At 40.4% G+C, this 22,632-nt stretch overlaps 1 protein-coding gene across 1 annotated transcript in view; it reads right to left on the bottom strand.

Annotated features, from left to right (window-relative positions):
• Nucleotides 1–5,574: 5,574 nt before the first annotated feature.
• grm2a (glutamate receptor, metabotropic 2a) overlaps nt 5,575–22,632 on the bottom strand; it is a 32,336-nt gene continuing 15,278 nt past the window's right edge. The window contains exons 3-6 of the mRNA XM_018686508.2: nt 13,667–14,504; nt 10,869–11,932; nt 6,573–6,750; nt 5,575–6,025 (exon numbers count right to left, since the gene is read on the bottom strand). Of these exons, the coding sequence (XP_018542024.1) occupies nt 5,952–6,025; nt 6,573–6,750; nt 10,869–11,932; nt 13,667–14,504 (2,154 nt within the window). The 3' untranslated portion in view covers nt 5,575–5,951. The remainder of the gene's footprint in view (nt 6,026–6,572; nt 6,751–10,868; nt 11,933–13,666; nt 14,505–22,632) is intronic.

Genomic DNA, 22,632 nt, shown 5'->3' with positions numbered 1-22,632 from the left:
AACAAACACTGACCTTCCAGAAATGTCTTCACATCTGTCTCTTCTGTTTTTAATTTAATTGTTTGATATCCTGTGGAGAAAAACACAACAGACATGAATATAAAGATGTGACTTTTAACACATCAAAATAAAATCACAGAGATTTTCTGGGTATTGAACTTTAAACTGTCAAAAGATAGAGAAGTAAAAGACACAAAATCTACAAAGAAACCAGAGTGTGGGCTAACTGGTCCTGGACTAATCAGAACTAGTCTGAGTTAAATTTGCTTTATACACAAAGACATAAAGCCGCTCTGACTGGAGAACTGACTCCCCCAGCTCCCGATATTCACACAACAGCAGTAGATGGATTTTTTTTCTCCAAAGTCAGTAAAAACTTTAACTAAATTTGGTTGATATAAACCAAAATAAAACAAATTGACAGTGTTCCTAGTGTGACACTGAACTGAATAAGTTCTTCACATTTTTATGATTTACTGTACTAATGAGAAAGACAAAAAGAGGGAGAGAGAATGAGACACAAGGACAAAAAGACAAAGAGAAGGAGCAAGAGTAAGGGAGAGGGGGAGAGACAGGCAGTGACAGACAGAGGGAGAGAGAGAGAGAAGGAGCTAGAGCAAGGGAGAGACAGAGAGAGTGAGAGGAAGAGACTAAGAAGGCGCAAGAGAGCGGAAGAGAGCTAATGTTTAAAGTTTTAATTTTCTTTGAACTATACATTCATGAACTATGTATATAAACTTAGTAAAATAGAATTAAAATTAAATAAAATTAGTTATGTCTTTTTGTGACAAATCAAACCATTCAGACTTCAGATCAATTACTGAAGACACATAATTTAATATCAGTGCTCTGTGTTGGACAGCTGATGTAAAACTGTTGTGAATTACTTGGAATTACCTCAGTCCTGGTTTCAAAGAACTTCTTCATTGTACAAAGACTCTCTGTGATCGTGGACGAAGTGGTGACACCTGGAGGAAATAAAGAGAGATATACAAAGGTAAATGATCAATACGCTATGACCTATTCCTCTTCAACAGTTTAACCCCAAAACATAAACATTAATAAATAAATATTCAACATTACAGCCGAACCAGAACATTCTCCAAACATTCCAACAAGTCCATTTCAGGGCTGTTCACTGTGCCATATGACAAGAAAACGCATCACATATTTAGGAATCAAAAACAATAAATATTTAGGAAAAATAAACCGAAATGATTTTCTCAAATCTTAAATTTCTATATTAATCATAACATGAATAATTCAGCTCATCAACACACTTTTTCAGACTGGTAAATCTTTAGGACACATACCTGTTTGGTTTGTAAGGTGAGAGCTGGTGTTTCTGTCCAGGCTGCAGTAGCTGAACCAGTAAATCTGGAAAACACAAGTACAACACTTGAAAAATAAATAACCTCATTAATAAAGAACAATTCGCCTCCAAAACTTGAACAGTGTAGAAGAATTCAATGCTAGATTCAATGCTAATTCAAACACTAGAACCTTGACAATCACACTTTGAGTTTTGAATTGAATAAATTAATTATGTTACTAGAATATTACTTAATTGATCTCAGAGAGAAAAGCTATTTTTAAAACAGTTGTTATAATAATTTCTAACAGTAATCTCAGCTCATCCACTGTGACCTACTCTTGAGATTTGAAAAGTGAAAACTTGTGGAGAAGCACAGAGTTAAAATCTAGTATTCACGCTTGTATTTAACACAAAACTGAATTCAATTAAGTCTCAAGTCACCACGAACAAATTTCTAATCAATATAGCACAGGGATCAATGGATGGCTATGAGCAGATTACTACCATAAAGCTACAAAGACACACAAAACAGATGCAAAAAACTGAGTCTAAGAATAATGAGATGCTTAACTGCCACAATGAAACACATAATGAACACAAAGAAGTGTTAAATAGCCTGAAATAGACGCAGAACTACAAAGACACAATACGATGCAAAACAACTACACAGAAACTGACTATATGCGGATGTAAAACAGCCAGCTAGAGACACAAAACGTTGCAATACCGCCACAAACAGACAAAATGATCAAATCGACACAATAATCCGCCAAAAAACTGACTTAAAATGAACAAGATGGAGCACAAAATTACAAAAAGCCGTAAAATGTCTGCAGAGTAATTATAAAGAGATGCAAGCAGTGTTGTAAACAGACAAACTGACTACTAAACAGTTACCACCCTTCACAACTCATGTGAGGGACGCTTTAGTCACAGAAACACAAACACACTTTAACCCTGCAAATAAAACGAGGCCAAATAGGAAAACGCCCCAAAGGATCAGTAATAAGATAATAGACTCTAAGGCCAATGTTTGCCACTATTGCTGATGCTAACACCCAGGTGTAGCACAGCAGATAGCAGGTACAGATTAGCAAGAGCTCAGTGTTTTCATACGTCCGCGTTGAGGGGTCCAGAAGTCATGTCAGGGACGCCTCAGTCACAAACACACTCTTACCCACGCGACTTAAAGACTGAAAACGGAATTAAACGATATCATTACAAGGTAATGCTACTGCTAATGCTAAAGGTCTTCGATAACACTAACGCTAGCCGCTAACTGCCTTACCTTCGCGCCGCAGGTGTGCTCAGGGTCCAGTCTCACTCGTGTTCGACAAAGAAGCAGCTCCAGAGTTTGTTTTAGAATCCAGACCTCTTCACTAACGACAAAAAGCAGCGCCAGGGTTTGTTTTAGCATCCATGCTTCGTCGGTAAGGGCGTTTTTTTCACAGTAGTAGCAAACAGAGGCGGTGGTTCAAACTTGGTTTAAATCTGTTTCCCGACTTCCGTTTCTCCGCCTCTCTGCGCCCCTCCCCGTAGGCCATGGCCAATGAGGAGACACGTCGCAGCCAATGACGATATACGTCAGCTAACATTGGCAGATAAACGCTGATTGGCCGGGCCATTCTGATCCGCCTGGCAAACCGCCTCTGATTGGTCTTAAAATACACCACCGTAAAGACGGAGAGAAGTCTTAGATATAAGATCTGGCGTACAGCCATGCATCAGGCGCATTATCAGTGCATGAAATCTGAAGATGATACTCCTTTATTTTGTGACTGTTTCCTGACAAACTAGACATGAGCCACATGTAATTTGTAATTAGCTAAGCTAATGAGCATGCTCCTGTAACATATATGAATACTGTAGTTAGTTAAAGCAGCTTCATTGCCTCTGATGTTGGGTTTAAGGGTCTGATCTATGCATTATTACTCGATTTATTTAACAGTCCTTCACTGGCACCTGTGGGTCACGGAGGGAACTTCAGGTGGAGATACTGCAGGTTCCGCTTCATCACCACGACCAGTTCCATCCGTGATCTTCTACATGATGCGGATTTACCACACAGAGACAGTTAAAGCCTTGAATAAATAAATAAATGTGAACGGATGACAGGTTTGATGAACTTAAGTCACCATATATATGAAAAGATAAGACACTACACTGATCACATAAACTATATTTACTAATACTTACAAATTTAAAACACCCTGAAGAAAACTGGTGGCAATCGCCTAGTGTCATATCAGTGAATCAGGTTAATATAAATAAAAAAAATACCTTCGAGAACAAAGGCTGACAAGTGAATGATAAATGCAACACTAAACCCCAAATTCAAAATATACGGTGGGAGAATGAAGACTTGACTTTGAGTCACTTATTCAGTTTTACCTTTAATTCTACACACGACACTGCCTCCGCTGTAACTAGCTGTACAAATGTAAATAGCACATAAACACTAAATATGTACATATTGTTGGTTGTTTGTTTGTTATGGTATATGTGAATTGGAGCACTGCAACTCAACAATTTCTCAGCCACAGAAGCACAAAGGTGTTATACATTACTTTGAAAAGTTTGAGAAAAGGCTTGGTAATTTTTTTTTAGATATAAGACTAACTTTTAGTTTTGTAAACACTGACACATTTTTTAAATTAGGGTCATCCAACTGAGAAACTGTATGTTATGGTGTTAATTGTTAAAATCTGGATGATTGATCTTTTATGTTATTTTATTTTTCATCTTTATTTTTCAGCTTTCACCCTGAAGGATTGCCACCTTATCGTGGTCAGGGGGTTTGCGTCCCTCAGGAGCTATTCCAGCAGAAGCTTAGTCTTCAGGTTGGACACCCAAGCTGGACAGGTAGAAGAGCAGAGGCCTAACAAAGTGCAATCCACTTCTCCAGGTTGGGGGTTGGATACATAGCTAATAACCCAGTTCCATGGAGAAAACACCATCATAGGCAAAAATGCCCTCCACAAAATGTGTGTAAAATACTCCAACCAGAAAAATTGCTGCTGCTGCATAAAGTATACCAGTGATGCTGCCTTCATATTTCTGACTGCCCCCTCACATATGCCTGCCTAGAACCGTCCCCGGTAGTATCAACCTAAACTACTGTAACTTAAATAATTTGGTCTTGTTGGCAAAACATATACAACTGGTTAAAAACATTAGAGCACTTTCATGAGTCAAAGGTTTGTATTGAATTGCCCAAGGTTTAAAAAAAGTTTAGGTTACCAAAAATTGAAGGATCAGAAGTCCTTTTTCATGGGTTAAAAAACTGGTTGACTTACATCTTTCCTGTGGCAGTGGAAGTAACTAGCAGTTCCTATAGGTACCCCACCTTTTGTTGATTACCAACAAACCGTCTGTTAAGATAAAAATTAGCTACAGTTTTGCTAAAAATCCACAAACTTTATCATGGCATACAACATCTTTAACAGCTCTTAATTTGGTACTTTAAAGAATACATTGTTTTAAAATAACTTAATCTTGCCAGCACAACTTCATATTCACATCATTCCTCCACCTCAAAAACTCTTGATTTGCAGCACCCTCCAATTGTAATTTAATGACAGCCACTGAGCAGATCTAAATAGTAAGACAGTGCTCCGATTATCAGTCCACTTCCTCCATATGCAAATGCTCTATTTGCAAGCCCCAGGGCTACCTACATGTTGCAATGTGCATTATTAGATCAAACAATGTGGACACAAGATGGCAGTGTTAAATCATGGATACTGTATGGGTCTATTTTCCAAAGCATCTGCTCCATGTACACAGAGGCACTTACTGCTGTGTGTATTCCTAGGACAGCTTTGGTGGATTTTATCCCATATCAGCAGATGATGATATTTGTGCTGGTAATTTTCATGTAGAGACTGCTTGGTCTTGGCAGATGGTGTAGATTGAAGATGATAAATATTAGACGGCTCAAATTTCAAACCCAAACCAAATCCAAATTTAAATAATTTAACATCATCATATAGGACTACCTGAATTTAGCTTCTATCAGAGGCTCAGAAGGTGGAGCAGGATTTCCATTCATCATAGGATTGATGGTTCAATACCTGGCTCCCTTTGTTCACATGTTGATGCGTCCTTGAACAAGACACTGAACCTGGAATAACTCACAATAGCCAGGCCAGCAGTATTGTATGAGGGGTGTGAATGGGTGAATGAAAAGCAGCAATACCCATATTGTCCTTGGAATATGCATATCATTACAATGTGCAGAGAAAAAGTCAGGCTATAAGTTATTTTGGTATTAATAAAAAACACATTTTATTTACATAAATTACAAGAAAGCACAAACTGGTTCACCAAAATCTACATTAAAAACGTCTTGTATATATTACATTTAACAGATTGACTATAATGTACTCCATTGTTGCAAGTAGAATCTTCAATAAAAACAAGGGCTATAATGCGACTTTATTGGCATCTCATTTAAAATCGCTACGAGTCAAAGAACAAAATGAAATAATTGGGACATTGTACTCACAGCACTTTGAGGACAACTAAGTCAGGACAATCGTCTGTGTGACCTCTTTAATATCTGAGACACCTGATTCAGGACTAGTGATTATATAACTCTTGTTTACAATGCTTGGCAAAGGAACTCAGGCGATCTTCACAAGGAGGATGTTGTGGAGTCCACCACCTCTCGTCCGTTACACACTGTTGGAACAACATTGGAGGCTGATGCTGCAAAACATTGAAAAAAAAAGATTTTTTTTTTTTTTTTTTGGATTACACACATATCCTTGCCATTCCTTTTCCACTGAATTACTGTACTGTACAGCCCAGGGGACCACATGCTTACAGATGAATTAGCAGTATGATAATCAAGTAACAAATGAAATGAAATTAGGCAAAATCTGGTGTTTTGCAGTAATGTGTGTATGTGTTGATATCACATTTTCAGTTAATTATCCAGAAACAACTGTGGGCGCCCTCTGTCCTCCAATTATACTTTTTTCTGCCTGATTTACAGAAATAACACAAAGGATCGTTGCTGTATCTGGTGGGAATTTTAATGGAACAAAAGAACACTGGACAAACTGATGAAGGCTATTTGGTTTCCCTGATCTGAACCATGCACAGTTTTGAAAAGCAAAGAGAGTACAACAGCCAGTGTTAGAGGTGTGACTGAGAGGTGGCCTCATATGGTGATAAAGTAGCTACAAATAATGTAATAACATAATATTTCATTTGAGTTATGAGTGATGTATTAGTTTGTTTCAGGTGGTACCTTGAGAGAAACTGGAGCCTGGGCCAGTGGTGACGCTGAAGCGGGTGGTGGCCACCCTAAGGGTGCTGACATTCTTCTGCGGCTGGAACAGGATGATGTGGACCTTGGGAGCAAAGAGGCAGCCCAGCACCACCGACCCACTCAGGCTGACAGAGATGCACATGGTAGTGGTCTGCACCTGGAGGAGGAAAGAGAGGTGAGAAATTCACTTCCCAAAACCAAAGCCAGTGGCAGTATTAATGTTCATACACAGCTTCCCAGAGTTAATTAATGATGATTTTTTTCAGTGACATTTTTAAAAAATGTGTATTAAAATGTTTGTTCAACCATAGATCTGATGAGGCTCTGAGAGGAAGGTTCAAAACTACCAGAAAGTGTTAAATTACGTGATGAATAATCATCGAAGCACAGTCTGTTGAAGAACATTTTGCTGTTCAAGAATATTCATTTCAACAAGAGAAGGGCTCAAGCGTCAGAAAAGAAATGATAAAGACATCTTTTACAATTCAGAATCAAAGCCAGGTGCGACAGAGGAGGAAGCAGGATGATATCATCTGGGACTGCTAAAGAGAGGTGTTAAGCGATCTGTTTATTTGCTTGTCAATCAACAGCTTAACCCTCGCTCCCTTTTCCCCTCACCCTGCCCACATCTTGCTATTTGTCATCAGTCTGCTCCTTCATTTCCAAACCATCTCACAGCCTTCTTTTTGTTTTTCCTGGATAACAGGCTGCAGCCTGACATCGTGTGGTGTGCGGCAGGTGCATTTCATTTTCACAAGGCACAGCAGGTGTTTGTCATCACCCTGAATGCTAATGTTGGTATTAAAATAATGTGGGCACCAAGTATTGCGCTGTGCACAAACTATTCCCCAACAAATATAATATGATAGTAGCAAATAAACAGCATTCATTAGTTTAGGCAGGGATGTAACTTTTTACTAACAGAACAATATGTAATCATCCTCAATAAATGTTGATCAATTTCTTACTCTCTTTCAGTACACCATTACTAACTACTGCAAGAATATTCATCAGCTGATAATGAGTTATATGTAGAAAGGGACTCAAGAAATATATATATATATATATATATATATAAAGAAGAAAATCTAATAATAATATTAATATATTTGACATGTACTGTGCATGTTTGCAAAACATTGGTTGATGACTAAAGCTAAAGGTCAGACTATACCATGAAATGTGAAACTACATCACTGAATCTCTGTATGTTGAGATGTATTGTAGGTTGCCAGATGGAATTAATTCAACATTAAAATTCCCGTCATGCCACCTCTGAAATACAGTTCACATATTGATGCACTCAGGTCCTAGGTTGAGATGTAAATTCACAAAATCTATTGTTACCATTTTTCATTACTGTATATCTGAACAGCATATTTGGATACATGGACTAAGGGTAATATACAGTGGCAAAGTGGAACTGTTTATGTGTAATAATCCGAGTAACACTGAAGTGCACAGAGGCTAAATGTCCTCTACTTAATTCAGAAATTGTTTTGAATAAAACTGCAGACAGCACTGCATAGGAGTGACCTGTTAAGTGGTTTTAATAATTCACAAGACGTTGCTTTGGTAGAGCAGAGGACAAGGAATCTGTCTTTGCAATAATATTTTTCCAGAGGTCTTCTGCTCTTCTGTGGAGGAGAGCAGGATGTAAAGCACAGCTTCCATGTTCTAGCATGTCTCTGCTAACTGTTGTTTTTACTGTGTTTGGCCGTTGAAGGTATATTTTATTTCATGAATACAGCTCCGCTGCTTCAGATATAAATAATGTCTGTGTTCAGGTAGCTTTATTCCTCTAGAGAACCTCACAGCAAAGATGAAATTCCTTGTTTTATTGGGCTTCATGCTGTACATTTATTGAAAAGCTTTATTGGATGAACCATCTACAAACCAGATTAGTTAGGCTTGAATTGAAAAAAAAAACCACCAGTGATTCACTGATGGGGACAAGTGTCTGATTTGAGATTTCATAAGTGGAAGTAATCTGTACTGTAATTATACATATGAGTTAGTTTAGTGAGCATTTATTTTTGAAAATATTGATGGTATGAAAAGGAATGCCACACTGATGCCCGCTGGCTTCATTAGCTGTTCTAGATAGAATGATGCTGTAAGTGTATTTCCTCCTCTAATGCTGCGTTGCTGGATTTTTTTCCTGTATTCCCTCAAAGGGCTGTGCATTCTGTATTTAGGCACTTCCTGGTTAAACTCTTTTGTCGAGTCTGATCGTGGTAGAGCTGACGTTTGTACTATGTGTAAGACAACAACATCAATCGGCTCTATAACATTCTAGAGACAACATATTACAGCACTGAACTGATTTAATGCCAGTCAAACATGGATTTTAAGTAAGATCTCAAAAGAATCAGTTAATATAACAGGCGGCAGTTGTAAAAATCATGGGAAATAATTTTCTGTCTTTCAGTACTGTCAATGGCCTTCAGTGTTTTCATGGAAGTGCTGTGACTTTTGACTGCATTGGCTGTTTAATCAGTTGTGTTTGCTGCTGAGATGAAATGACCAGCACTGAAATATGAGGCGAGCCCTCTCCCTCAGGGTGTGGAGAACATCTTCAATATTTCATACGATAATCAAATGTGTTATTCATGGCTCAGTAGATTGTATTTAGTTTACTTTAACATTTTATGACAGACGACAATCAAATTTGTATTTGCTATTCAGCTGGATATTTGCATCAGGCTGTGACAACAATTTGAGATGTGGTGTAGAACTAGGAGAACACTAGTAATACGTCTCTGCCTGTGAAAAACTAGAGACAGTGTGCCAACTCAGTTGCTTCAGCAATTATTCATCGGTCAAAAGGGAGGTTTGCGTCTATCTGATGAGCCTGTTCTGGCTGTGAATTGGCCGCCTAGCCTGGAGGGCCCGCAGGAAGGGTTCCTCTGAGCCTCACTGCAGTCCCAGGACAGAGGGCACAGCTGGGACTCAGCATCCTAGTCTTTCACACTCCATTCCACACAGCTACGCACAGGGACACACAGGGACGTTCAGTTCCCTTTCAGCGCTCATGGTTTCGCCTGCCTTCTCCATGTTTCTGCAGAGGCAGCTGTGTCAGGGGATTCCTCTGTCTATTTCTCCCTTCTGCCTCTCTCTCAACGCACGCTGTTCAGATCCCAGAGGGATAAAACCCCATGACTCAGGCCACCTTTTTCTCTGAAGTTCTATCAGTTCAGCATACTGTATGCTCTTGTGTCTACAGATGACCATCAGCCCTCATTCAGTACGCAGTGTTAGAAACACTATTTATCTTGTCAGTTCTCATTTTGCTTTGTTAACTGTACACATCTATCTATCTATCTATCTATCTATCTATCTATCTATCTATCGTTTCATGTTAGCTTGGGACAAAAGATATTACAGAGGCCTTCAGTAAATGTTTTATTCCTCATAGATATTGAGGGTGAGGTAACGTGGCTGAATTGGTGTTTACGGTGGATTTTCACGGGGGGGATTTACCTTTAAATTAGACGGCATCGTTTTAGATGGAACCATTTTTTAGCAGAGACATGCTGGAACATCTTCAATTTCTTCAGGATTACATTTAGTTGTGGAAATGCCATGGTTGGAGGGATGTGTACCTAGTTAGCATAAAATTCAAAAAACTTTCCTGGCATAAGCTTTTAATTTTGGGGAAATGTGAAGGAGCTGCTGTAGTCTTTCATCCATTTCCACTTTTTAAACATAATTAGTTTTTATACTTTGTTCATAGAAAACCTAGAATACCATGACAAAATACTACTTAAGCTGCACCCCTACTATAACTGAGATTTTGTTGTGGTGAGACCAAGATATTTAGCGCCCTGTTACACTTCTCCATGACTTGAGCATTCATATTTCATAATTTACTTTTGCTTCATTAATATTTAAACTTTAAAGGTAAAATGAGGCAGTCAAAGTTCTTATCTTGCGCAGCAGCTAATTATGAATAAATGCAGTTATAAAGAATATATATTCCTATGAGCCACAGGCAACACAAACGTGGCTGACTGCTGAATCAATACTAGCTGACATTAGTTTGTGATTTCATGCATATAAAATATAAAATCAACCCCAGAAAAAGTCATTATCTGCTGGGGTGTTCTGCTCAGATTATAAGAACCTAAAGCCATCTGAACAAATAATTAATTCATGGTTCAAATCATTACCACAGCATGTATGTTCTATGTATGTTAGAGAAGAACAAAGTAACATTTCCTGACAGTCTGCATGTGCATGCTAATGAATCAGGTACAACCTAACTTTACTCACCCTGTAGTCACTGGCAGTAACGTAGAAAATAGGCTGGAAAGCCAGCCAGATGATGCAGGTGGTGTACATGGTGAACCCGATGAACTTGGCCTCGTTGAAGTTCTCTGGGCACTTGCGGGTCTTGAAGGCGTAGACAGTGCAGAGGATAATGAGGATGCAGTTGTAGGTGAGAGACATGAGCATACTAGAGTCCTTGCTATTACACTTGAGGGTGACCACATCTCTCCTCTCCGGGCTGACTTCCTTTCGCACCCCTGGGGCCTCCACCAGCAGCCAGACCACCACCACTACCAGCTGGCAGGAGATCAGAGCACCGCAGATGGCAACCTGGGAGGCCGGGCTGATGAATCGAGGGCGCTGGGCTCCGTCCTTAACCCCGCTGAATATCCGAGCGATGCGATTGGTCTTGGTCAGAAGGGCTGAGTAGCACACAGCGAAGGAGGTGCCCAAGCCTAGCCGGCGCAGCGTACACACTGCCGTGGAAGGTTTGGCGATGTAGATGAAGGTCATGCTATAGCACATCAGCACTCCAAGCAGAAGTATGTAGGAGAGCTCTCGTCCACTTGCCTTCACCACGGGCGTCTCATTGTGTTTAAGGAAGAGGCCAATAACAAAGAGCGTACACATCATCCCAAGGCAGGAAATGGTGACAGGTCCAATGGCCCAGGCATCTTCCCAGCGGATGTACTCCTCGGGCAGGTCGTAACAGCCTGTCAGGTTGGCCAGTGGCCACTGTCCAAAGCTGCAGTCAGCACAGGTGAACTCATCCTGCAAGTACTGGTAGGGCTGGCAGGGGATACAGATCCAGCAGCACACATCTCCAGGCTGCATACTCTTCACCTCGTTCTTCCTGCAGGGGTCACTACACTGGGAGGTCGGAGCAACCTGGCCAGCCCAGGGGATCAGGCTGGTGTTCAGGGTCAGGCTCTGAGACCAGTAGCCAACCTTACGGTAGACGTAGCGTCCACCCTCTTTGTGATAGTGGAAAATGTTGTAACGGCCGAGGCTGTCTCCAAAGGCATCAAAGCGGACTACATTCTCTGTGTCTGGTGGTCGAAATGGTGCTGAGGGTGAAATGGAAAAAAAAGACAGTGTTAGAAAATAGCATGTGTACAGGTGTCATTCTATGGCAAGTTGCAACTACTGTATAAAAACTGTCAATGCAAAAGGAAAGCATGAATAACAATCATCATCATATACCATCATTATGTCTGTGACAGTTGGGCTCACTTGTTTTGGAGCCCAAAGACTGTGGACTTCACACCATGAACTCATATCTTTCAGAACATGTTTTTTCCGGTATGACAGTCTCATATTAAATTTATCTTTTTCCTTATTTATGCATCTCTGACTGCTGACATTTTATTTGTCTCGCTGTATACACTGAACACTGACTGTGACAGGACACAAGTGCAAATTGTCAATTTACATGATGGAAGCCACAGTTTGAGTCGCTTTGCTGTGATGGAAAGTTCCTGGATTGAACACTATAATGGGAATTCCAGACAGATTGCACATTATATGAAATAATGATCAATTTCCTCATAAAAGCCAAGGTTGAAATAAAGCACCAATTTAAAATTTTAGTAGTCGCCTATCGTTAACCTGACTTTATTAACTTTATGTGTACCTGGTCATGAAATAGTGTGCCAAGGGCTGCAACTGACAATTGTTTTCATTACCAATTAATCTGCTGATTTTTTCTCTTAATTCAGTGACTAATCATATTGCTAGAAAATTGTAAGAATGCATCCAAGATGACATATCCACAAATGCTAGTTTTACACAATAGAAATCATAATATAAATATTATATAAATCCTCACATTAGGGAAGATTAAACACATTAACATTTATTTCTCCTAAACTGCTTAAACAAATTAATCTATTAATTCTGTTGCTAATTGTTTGTGTTATTGTTTCAGCTGTAGTTCTGTTTGTATGATTTAATTGCAAAACACAATAATTTCTCAAGTATAAACAGCCATTATTTCATATATTATGAAATTAGACTTGACTCTTTATTAGACTAGACTAGACTAGACTCTTTATCTAGCCTATTATATCAAATGATATTAAAATGTATAGAGCACTGAGAAATCCACCTGTTGTGTGGTTTCTTTTCCTTAGGGTGTTATAATGCCTGCAGGGACTGGCTAATTTAAGGTTGTCTCTGGGTTGTAAAATCCGTTGGGTCTTCTTTTCAAATTGTAAACAGCAGAAAAGCATGGCAGGGTAAGAGCACAGTGATCCACCTCTATCCTCCTATCAATGAAAATGTCAGTATTTCCAGAAAAATCAAAGGAGAGGACAAAGACAGCTCAAAAGTGAGAGACTTTTGAATGGGTAGTTCTATTATTTGTGACATGTGGACAAAAGAAAAACAAATATTCTCTCCATGACAGAGAGGAGAGGTGGTGTTTATATTTGGCAGTACTTTTCAAACCGAAGAGCCCTCTCTCTACTCACACTTCAGTCAAAATGCATGAAAGAAGGAGCCTTGGAGCATGAGGGTGTGGAAATAGTTTCATCTTTGCAAACTGAATCATTACAGAGCTTATCTAAAGCTGCAGTGTATAAACATGTGGAATTACTCTTGTCCTAATTTAACATTTTATATGAATTGGTACAATGGATCTAAATTGATGTAACCCAATTTGGCAGCATATAGTATGTGCAGAGTGGGTGATTAAATTACAGATACAGATGAAGGAATAATGAGAAAAAAGCAGCTTTACATAAAATTCATATCTTTTAAGTAACACTGTAATAATATTAGTTCATCGAGAGTTTACTCACCATCAAACTTGACCTTGAGAATGTAGTCCCTGTAAAACTTCCTGCCATTGCCAGGTTTAAGAGCATCACACACCTTGGTGGAGTTGGGGCATAGGGCCTGCCTCATGTTATGTAGTGCAGCAGCCATTGCATAGACAGCATTCACCACAAACATGATCTTGGATTCTGGTTGAAATGGAATCTCGCGAAGTGAGTGCTTCCCACAGCCCAGATCGTGGAGGCTGCACTGGAACTGGTTCTCCCAAAACTCTCTGAACCAGGGATTCCGGGTGTTGTTGTACGGGTGCAGGGCAGTGAAGTAGTCGTTAAACTGAGGGATCTGATAGGAGGCCAATTCAATGGTGAACGCTCCGTCCGCCACGGCTTCGCTCCCCCTCACCACGCTCTCCTGCGCTCCCCAGCCGTCACTGGCCACCCAGGTGAAGGTGACGTTCATGCGGTTGGCCGCCACCAGCAGCTCGCGGGCGTCTTCGCTGCGCGTGAACAGGATGACCACCTTGGCGTTGGACTTCTGCTGCAGGGAGCGAATCACGTTCTCGTAACTCCAGCGGCTCATGGAGCGGCTCACCTTGGCCGAGGTGGCGATGCAGATCTGGCGGGCTCGAGCCTCCTGCTGGAAGGCGTCGATCCCGGTCTCGCCATAGTCGCCCTCTGATGCCACTGTAGACACGTACGTCCAGTTGAAGTAACGCAGGATCTCTGCCATGGCCTTGGCCTGGTAGAAGTCAGGGGGCACGGTCCGGGCGAAGTAGTCGTAGCGGGTCTTGTCGCTGAGCTTTGCACTGGTGGAAGCGTAGCTGATCTGAGGGATTTGGAAGAGTCGCAGCAGGTTGGCCACCTGAAATAGGAGAGTCCTGAATCAGCCTTTACACATCAGTAAACTTACATTAAGGGTACTGTATACATAAACAGGCATACTGTTATGTTAGTTGGAAAAAATGTTAATTAACTTATTACAATTCACACAGAAAACATACACCTGCCATCTGTGGGAATTGTCTTAATTGCTCATCATTAAATAAATTAATGAAATTGGCTACACTACATGTTTATTCCCCTGCAGATGCAATTAGTCTCACCCCATTCAGTCTCTCATTTCTTCACCAGATCCCTGCTGAGCTTTTCACAACTGAACTCTCTCCTGCAAGCTGAGTGCTGAGATCCTGCATGTAACAATTGTGCAGATTTCCCATCTACTTTATCTTTCCTGATCTGTGATGCTAACCAAAATATATCGTACTGTACAGAGGACCGCACTACAAAAAACAATGCAGAGAAGTGGACAGGGGAGAGACAGAGGGAGGTAGAGGACAGGGATTGGGAAGTGAAAGGGAGTCAAAGTATCAAAGAATCTCAAAAACTTTTACACTTTTTGTTCAGTAGGTTTTGTCAGTGACACCGCGCGCTGTGTGCAGGAGCAGCAACTGACTAGCTTTTTGCTCCAGGCACTTCTGTGGAAGCCTAAGGGGGAGAGCCAGTCTGATCAGTCAAAAGAATGCCAACCTAAATCTGGTTGACTTTAATACTGGCTCTCACACCAGCACACTCATGGCACAGCATCTTGAATACCAATGAGCTGTTCCTTAGAAAGTCAGAGAGGAAAGTCATGTTCAAATGCACCTGCTCCGAGTTTAATTCATCATTCCTATATTGTCATATTGTGTCACAGTTTAGAACAGTAAACTTTCAACAAAAATGCTGTTTTATATGTATGGCAGAGGAAAATGGGACAGTTCAATCTCAACTTTCTGTCAAGTGACCTGAATAAATGCCAAGCTGTTATCACTAAGATTGCTTCAAATTATGCCAGTGCTGTTGTTGGAGAACACTGCCTATGTGAACATTTGCAAGTGGGCTCAACCTTTCCAAGAAAATATTAAAAGGCTCACCATCTTGGATATGTCTTTAATAAACAAATGTCTTGGCAATTAGCCAGTGGTGTCTAGAATATATTGGAATATAGCTGATCGTCATGTGATGCAGCATGTGATTTTTTGCTTGGACGGTACTATCAGATAGATTGTGGATGTAATTAAGGAAGAATCAGTACAACTACACACATGCACACACAGGAGGACATTAGACATTACAGTAAATCTAGTGTGATGTGTGTCAATGGATTTTAATCATGGGATCTTTGTTATTTTGCAGGATCAGAGACATGAATATTAAATGAGCCAATGACAGTTATTTCCAGACCACTAGATTTATTGGAATTAATGAGAGAACGTCTCAACACAAAAATTAAACGCAACAGCACAATCAAGAGTGACCAGGCTCAATTTTTTTTTTTTTTGCCACCACCACACAAACAATGTCATACGCAGGAAATGTTGAACTAATTTACCAGCTCGACATTACAACTATTTCTGACTCATCTGACTCATAGCAACTGAAAAGTGAAATGAAAATCTAGACTGTTGAAATGCATGAGTGAGCATTTCATATCAGTTCAAAGGTTGGTTTCCCCTGAGAGTGCCAGGTCAGCTGTAGAAACCCTGATTATGCAGACAGGCTAATAATCACATTTCTACATTAAATCATCTCTTCTCCTTAAACCGCCTTGACAGCCCCTCTCAACATGTGGTGAAACAGCTGCCAGCAGTGTGCTTGCTCTCTTAGGAAGGAACCAGAATATGATCTAAAGTGGCAAGTGATACATAAACACTATCTGATTAATCCTTTTCACATCACTCAGTTCTTTATTTAAAAATATTTTAAAACTTTCAGAAAAAAAGATGCTCAATTAATTTTGTGAACAGTCCACTTCTTGGATTTAATTGTGTAAACTCACCTCATCTTCACTTTCAACTCCCAAAATATATAATTTAACAAAGCATTCAAAAACTCTCAGCTGAATAAGTCATCAGGATGTTGCTGACCCTCCATATATAAAAAAGATCACATGCTAATTGTAGAAACAATTATAGAGAAATGGATGAGAATGTTAGTCATGTTTATTAACAGAAAATGTTAATAAACATGACCCTAAATGCATCATAAATACTGTGTAACATGTGCATCCAATGCCCAACAACAACATGTGTCAGTGCTAAGAGAGGAAATCCCTGTCTACAGTGTGTAGTCATTAATATTATCATTATCTTACCATATAACCTTTCTCAAAATCATCCTGTCCTCTATTTCTCAGGCTCTTTCAACATATTTTGATACAATAAGAACCAGTATACTTGAGGAATGCTGCCCAGACAGGACAAAAGGTATCTGAAGTAAGAATTTCAAATTGCACAATTACTTATAATTGTGAAGAAAAAGACATTCAGCCATGTTACGAAGTCAAAATATGTGCAAAAACCAGTGGTTAGAGGCAAAGAAACATATGCTAACACACAAATAGCTTTGTAGGTTGCATAGATAATTCAAAGCCTGTTACATTTGCTTGAGGATGATTAGTTAGATAGATGCTGACTGAACAGTGAAAGGTTTTAAATAAGTTAATGCCTACTCATAAAATTGCTGTGATAGACATTTTCGTTCACTTTAAGGAGTGTGGACACATCCTTGTTTCCCTTGGTATGTTTTTACACAAAGGCAGTCGGAAAGGCTGAGAGGGCTCCTGCAGGGAAGATATAGGAGGTTCTGGTGGGATCTGAATCCGGGGCGGTAAGGCTACGTATGGTCGTTAAGCTGAGGGTCTTAACTGTTCTCTGAGCACAATGGCAGTCTTTCTAGACAAAGAAGGGGTAGAGCGCAAGTAGGTGCATTAGCATATCAGCTGGTGTATGGGAAATTAATGTAATATTCAGTCATCTGGTCAAACATTTAAAAAAGCTTGATATTTTCTTCGTGGAACCTTTGTCTGTACATCAATGTATCATTATTATCATCATTCTTAACCTATGCAACAATACACTGCATCTATATTGGGTGCCTGGTACAGTTGTATTGATGTCATAAATTTGTCTACACAGGTACACAAGTAAAAACAAACGTAACATTATTCATCCATTCTGCTGAAATTTGGCTATGGTCACAGTAGCGAATGAGTAATTTCTCTGCAGGGCATTAAAGGGAGCTCTATGCCAGATTAATAATCCATTTACGTCTGGTTTATGGAAGATTGTAAAGCACAGTGCCAGACATGTCTCTGATACAATGGGCTTATTGGAAATCATTATATAGATGTTCATATGGCTTATATGACACACCAGAGCCTTGTACCTTTCAAAGCCTGTGACTGACACATGTGATTGCAGAGACCATTGCCAGATATCAGAAGGCACATATGGAGCATATGCAGATAATATGGAGTCTATAGGCGGGAGAGTTAGTTACTTATGATTTTGAGTGCAGAAATGCAACTATAACCAAGGTGCCCTCTGCCAACTGGCTACATCAGCACGAGGAGTCTCAGTCAAGAATCTCAACTGTAACGGGGTCAAAGGATCACAGGAGTACTGGAGCTCAAGATAGTAGTGGACAAAAACAGCAGACAAGAAGAGCTTGAGGAATAAGCCACATGACACCAGAGAAGCTGAGTCAAAAGAGGGCAAAATGTGTGATGCATTAAGGGCTTCTATGGCAAGTTTATATCCTGCAGATATTGTTGTTCAGCAGTTTGAAGTCAGAGGGTGTTGTGTCTTCCTCCCTACAGCTGTATGTTGTAAGGGGGTTGCGGAAATGTACATGGGACATTTAAGAGGAAAACAGCTTAGCTTTGTAGTTAATTTAGTCATTTTTGGTGAATGTAGTTATTTAATTTGCTGACAGTCAATTAGTTACAACAACAGGTACTCATGTTAATTTAGTTTGATCATTCAACTGCTCAAAAATGACCTGTAACATCTATTAAACCACTAAGATGAGGTTTGATGTCAGTTACACCATATTGATATATGTAGCATGATTTTTTTTAAAGTAATTTTAAGGAAGAGCGTTATAATAAGGAACTCAACATTTGCACACAAGAGGATTTGCTTTACATGTTCCCTTGTGGTTTTTATGAGACTAAACTGCAAGTACAGTATGCAGTAGCATTAAATAGTTTCCATCATGTCTTGATTGCCTGAGGTTTTAGCTGCACTGTATGGCTTACAGTCTCACACATTCAGTTACAGGGATCATCCTGCATCAGACAGCATCTTATTTAATTACGAAAATTAAGAAGTGGCCCAGTGTGGCTCTGCACTGCAGGGTCTGGTGCTGAGCAGATTACTGTGAAAGTGGTTTCCGCCCAAGCAATGAGAGCATACAAGTCCTGGTGGCTGCATTTGACACAGAGAAACCGAGTAACAGGATTGTTCTTTTCAGCTGTCGTATACTGTTTCCATACAGATAGCCCTAAGGCAGCAGTGAACACCATGAGCTAGAAGAATTGAGAATGTCCATTTGAAATGTAAAAGTACAGTTGTATAACACAGCTAAAAAAGCTATTTATCCATGATAAAACAAATTGGTACATTTCAAAAAGATTACCAACATAGTGTTTTAGTTGCTGGCAGTATAGAATTTACTGGTATGGTTGATGAAAAATTCAACAGAACCAGAGTTTCTTTCAGTGCTTTGGAGATGCAGCACATCTCCAGCACATTTCATGTATTCATTTTGATTAACGTCTGCTTAGCATACTGTTGAATGGATGAGAGGCGGTAAAGAGAAAGAAATAAAGAAGTAAGGAATGTGAGATGAGACACAGTCGGGGCAGTAGGCAAATAACAGAGCTAAGGACACGCAGGAACACAAAAATAAGAGACTGAGAGAGTGTCCTGGTCCAATATCAGGCCTACTTTGTAGAGATGTCATGATTTTTTCTACATGAAAAGCCCATCTGCTCTTCCCAGAAGACAGTCTCAGTGTGCTTCTACAGCAATAACACTGTATTCCCAAAGCAGCGGTCCTTAGCTCCACTCTGTATCACACATATACGGCCCACTGCAGTGCTCCGAAATGCACATGCAGACACACACACGAAGGGGCAGACACACATGCACATACAGCACACGCATTAGAGTATGCACCGGATCATTATTAGTTTATTTCTTAAGTTAGTTGCCTGGCAACAGCTTTAACAGGATGGAAATATGTACTGTTAGATACCTTGAGCAAGGGTGTTTTTTGATCTGGTTCAGCCCCCTCATCCTGCTGGATAATATGAATCTCCTTTATGCTGCAGTAGGTTTTCTTTTTTTTTTTTTCAATTCCTCATGCAACCATTCAGACTACACCATGTGTCAAGCTATGCCTGAACTTCCATTCATTTTCAGTGTCAATAACTCAGTTTTGACGTGTACTCGCTTCAATTCATTTCATTTTCGTCCTCCGTGACTCAGTGCATTATCATCTCTTTATCTGCTCTGCTCTGTAAGACAAACATCACAGACCTAACTCGGTGCAGCCCGGCTGAGTAAAGTTAGGTTTTAGGTCAACTAAAGATCCACATGCATGACAAACCAAATTGGCGTTCAGCTGACCTCTGCCATCTGCTGCCATCCTGTCGTTCAAATCTGATCTCAGGAAACGTTCATTGACTTGGTGCCATGGACATGATACATATTGCAACTGCATAAATACTGGGTTCTGCCAAGCCACTGAATAATCCAATCATGTGAATTATTTACGATTTCGGGAGCACGTTCTTTACTTTTACCCATGAATTATACATTTTCACTGCATGGTTTTTACCGATATGTTTCATCATTATTGTTCTCCCTGGCATGAATTCTGTCATGTGTGTATCCATGTTTAAATCCTCTATATGACTCATGTTTGCTCCAGAGATTGGCACCGTCTACCTGCAGATGAAGACAGTTCTATAAATAGGGGTTGTTTTGTGGATGATGAAAAATGAGATTCTTGAGTTCGCTGAAAGCTCATAAATTTACCTTATTATTCTGTTCACACAGTTTAGTCTGCAAATGTCAAGCAGCGTGTTCATATCAGGATCTATATCTTTAAATTCCAGCATGCATCTTTGTGAGTGTGTCTTCTCCTGTCTCATTAACTGGTAAAAATGACCACATCTCAGATGGTGTGCTAAAATATTCCAATTAATTCACACAGGTGTGTGCTGTTACACAATAAGAGCTTTCATCCAAACACCCTGGAACAAGCCAGGTTTTTGCCTCCAGACAGCGATTTTTGTCACCTCTCTGAAAGATCAGGCGGTGATTTTTCATTGTTTGCAGATTGGCTCCAGAAATTTCTTCAGCAGCATCAGTGTTTGGTGCCTGAGAATAGTTCTTTAGTGAATGTTTGAGTGTTTGACATTCCAGAGGTGTTGTTCTTCTAATGCACCCCGGTGATTATGATGTTTTGCCTGGGGGGTGCTCTCTTACCAGTGACTCATATTTAGCAGCACAGACTGCTGTTGGGGTGACAAAAGTGGAGTCCTTTCCATGTATTAATCAGAAACCAGCCTGAGGCTAGATGTTCCTGGACTGTAATTGTAGAATATTATACATCTCTGATTAGCCCACGCCTTCAGGACCTTACAGAGTAATAAGGCTAATGTTCCCTCTATAAAGGAGCTATACCCACCTAAAATTCACACATTGGATGCAGGCTGACAGCACTGTGGACATCTTTCATGATTAAAGCATTTTGCCTCTCAGCAGGCAACAATACTACTGAATATTTTGTAGGCAAATGTGAATCTTGTCTGTGCTCCAGCTTTTCATGCATGAATAAAGATGCTGAATGTACCGAACATGTCAACACAAGGTCATTGCCCACCTTGCACTGCTAAGCTGCTGTTTAGATAGACCAGAGGGAAGATGTTGCAGGCTAAACACTTGAATCACATTAATATTCCTACAAGTAAGATTCATTCAAACTGTCCAGATGGCATCACATGCTTCCTGTTTAAGACACAGGCATGGATTGTCAAACGGTTTGATGCCATATGATGCCACGTGACTCACTCCCATCCCTTCCCCTCCGCGATCCTATCTGCCCGTCACTGTCTCAGTGTTTCTGTGAAACATGATCTCTCATTTGATCCCTCCTCATCCTCTGTGTGCGCGCACACCTCTGCCAAGCCACCAGACAGCCCGGCTGCAACCACAGATGGGGAAGACAGGACCCTAGCCTGCGAGAGCGTCATAGAACTTCGCCTCCACACTTAACTCAATCTGCGCCCATGTAACGCCAGCATGGCGAGGCCTGCAGCCAGATCCGCCCCCATATCTGCGATTGTCACACCATAACACCAGCAGCACAGCAACACGCTCCTTCATTGTGACAGATTTAGACAGCACTTGGCGTTCTCACCACCTGTCAGTTCGTCATGTTCCACCATGTCGCCAAGGCGATCGGGGTCTTTAAACTAATATTGTTAGTTGTCCTGTAAGTGCCTTGCCTTTGGGGTGATGAGATACACAAGTCTGACTTAACTGTCTGCCTTTCACACAGCCAGGCTGGTTCACTCAAAGGTCTGTGTGGCGATAGATTATGCACAAACTAGGCAGCTACAAAGGACAGAGACACTGTGGAGATGGTATCTGCAGTGCAACAACCAGCGGCAGCACAGAAATGCCACATATTCACATGCCCCAAATGCATATCTTTGTGTAATAACATTGTCCCTGAACATAAGAGGACACAAGCATGTGTAAACAGATGTACCCCTTCTTTTCAAAGGGCACATCTCACACAGAAAATCTTTAAAACATCAGAATAGTTGAATAAGGCACAAAGAAAGCAAGTGTTTTTTTGTAGAGGACGTTATTGTGTGATCACAACATTTTAAAGGGCTGCAAGTGAGCAAGAAATTAAGATATGAGCAGATTTACGGTTCCAGAGACTGTGTTTATAGTTGCTTGCCATGATTAGATGTTCACCAAGAGCTAGCTCACCTCATAACGGAACTGCATTACAATATAGAGGGTTATCCATGGGGAGAAAGGGAGCCGCGTCCTGTGGTGCACTCCGACTGATGAGGAAGATTCAGTGAGAAGCTGGGGCAGACCTCAGACCTCAGGCTTGTAATAGTACATCCATAAATTACC

This window comes from Lates calcarifer, linkage group LG12 (genome assembly GCF_001640805.2).
Source record: "Lates calcarifer isolate ASB-BC8 linkage group LG12, TLL_Latcal_v3, whole genome shotgun sequence".
Lineage (NCBI taxonomy): Eukaryota > Metazoa > Chordata > Actinopteri > Centropomidae > Lates > Lates calcarifer.
Note: the sequence above shows the minus strand (reverse complement) of the source record. Positions and strands in the feature narration are given on the sequence as shown.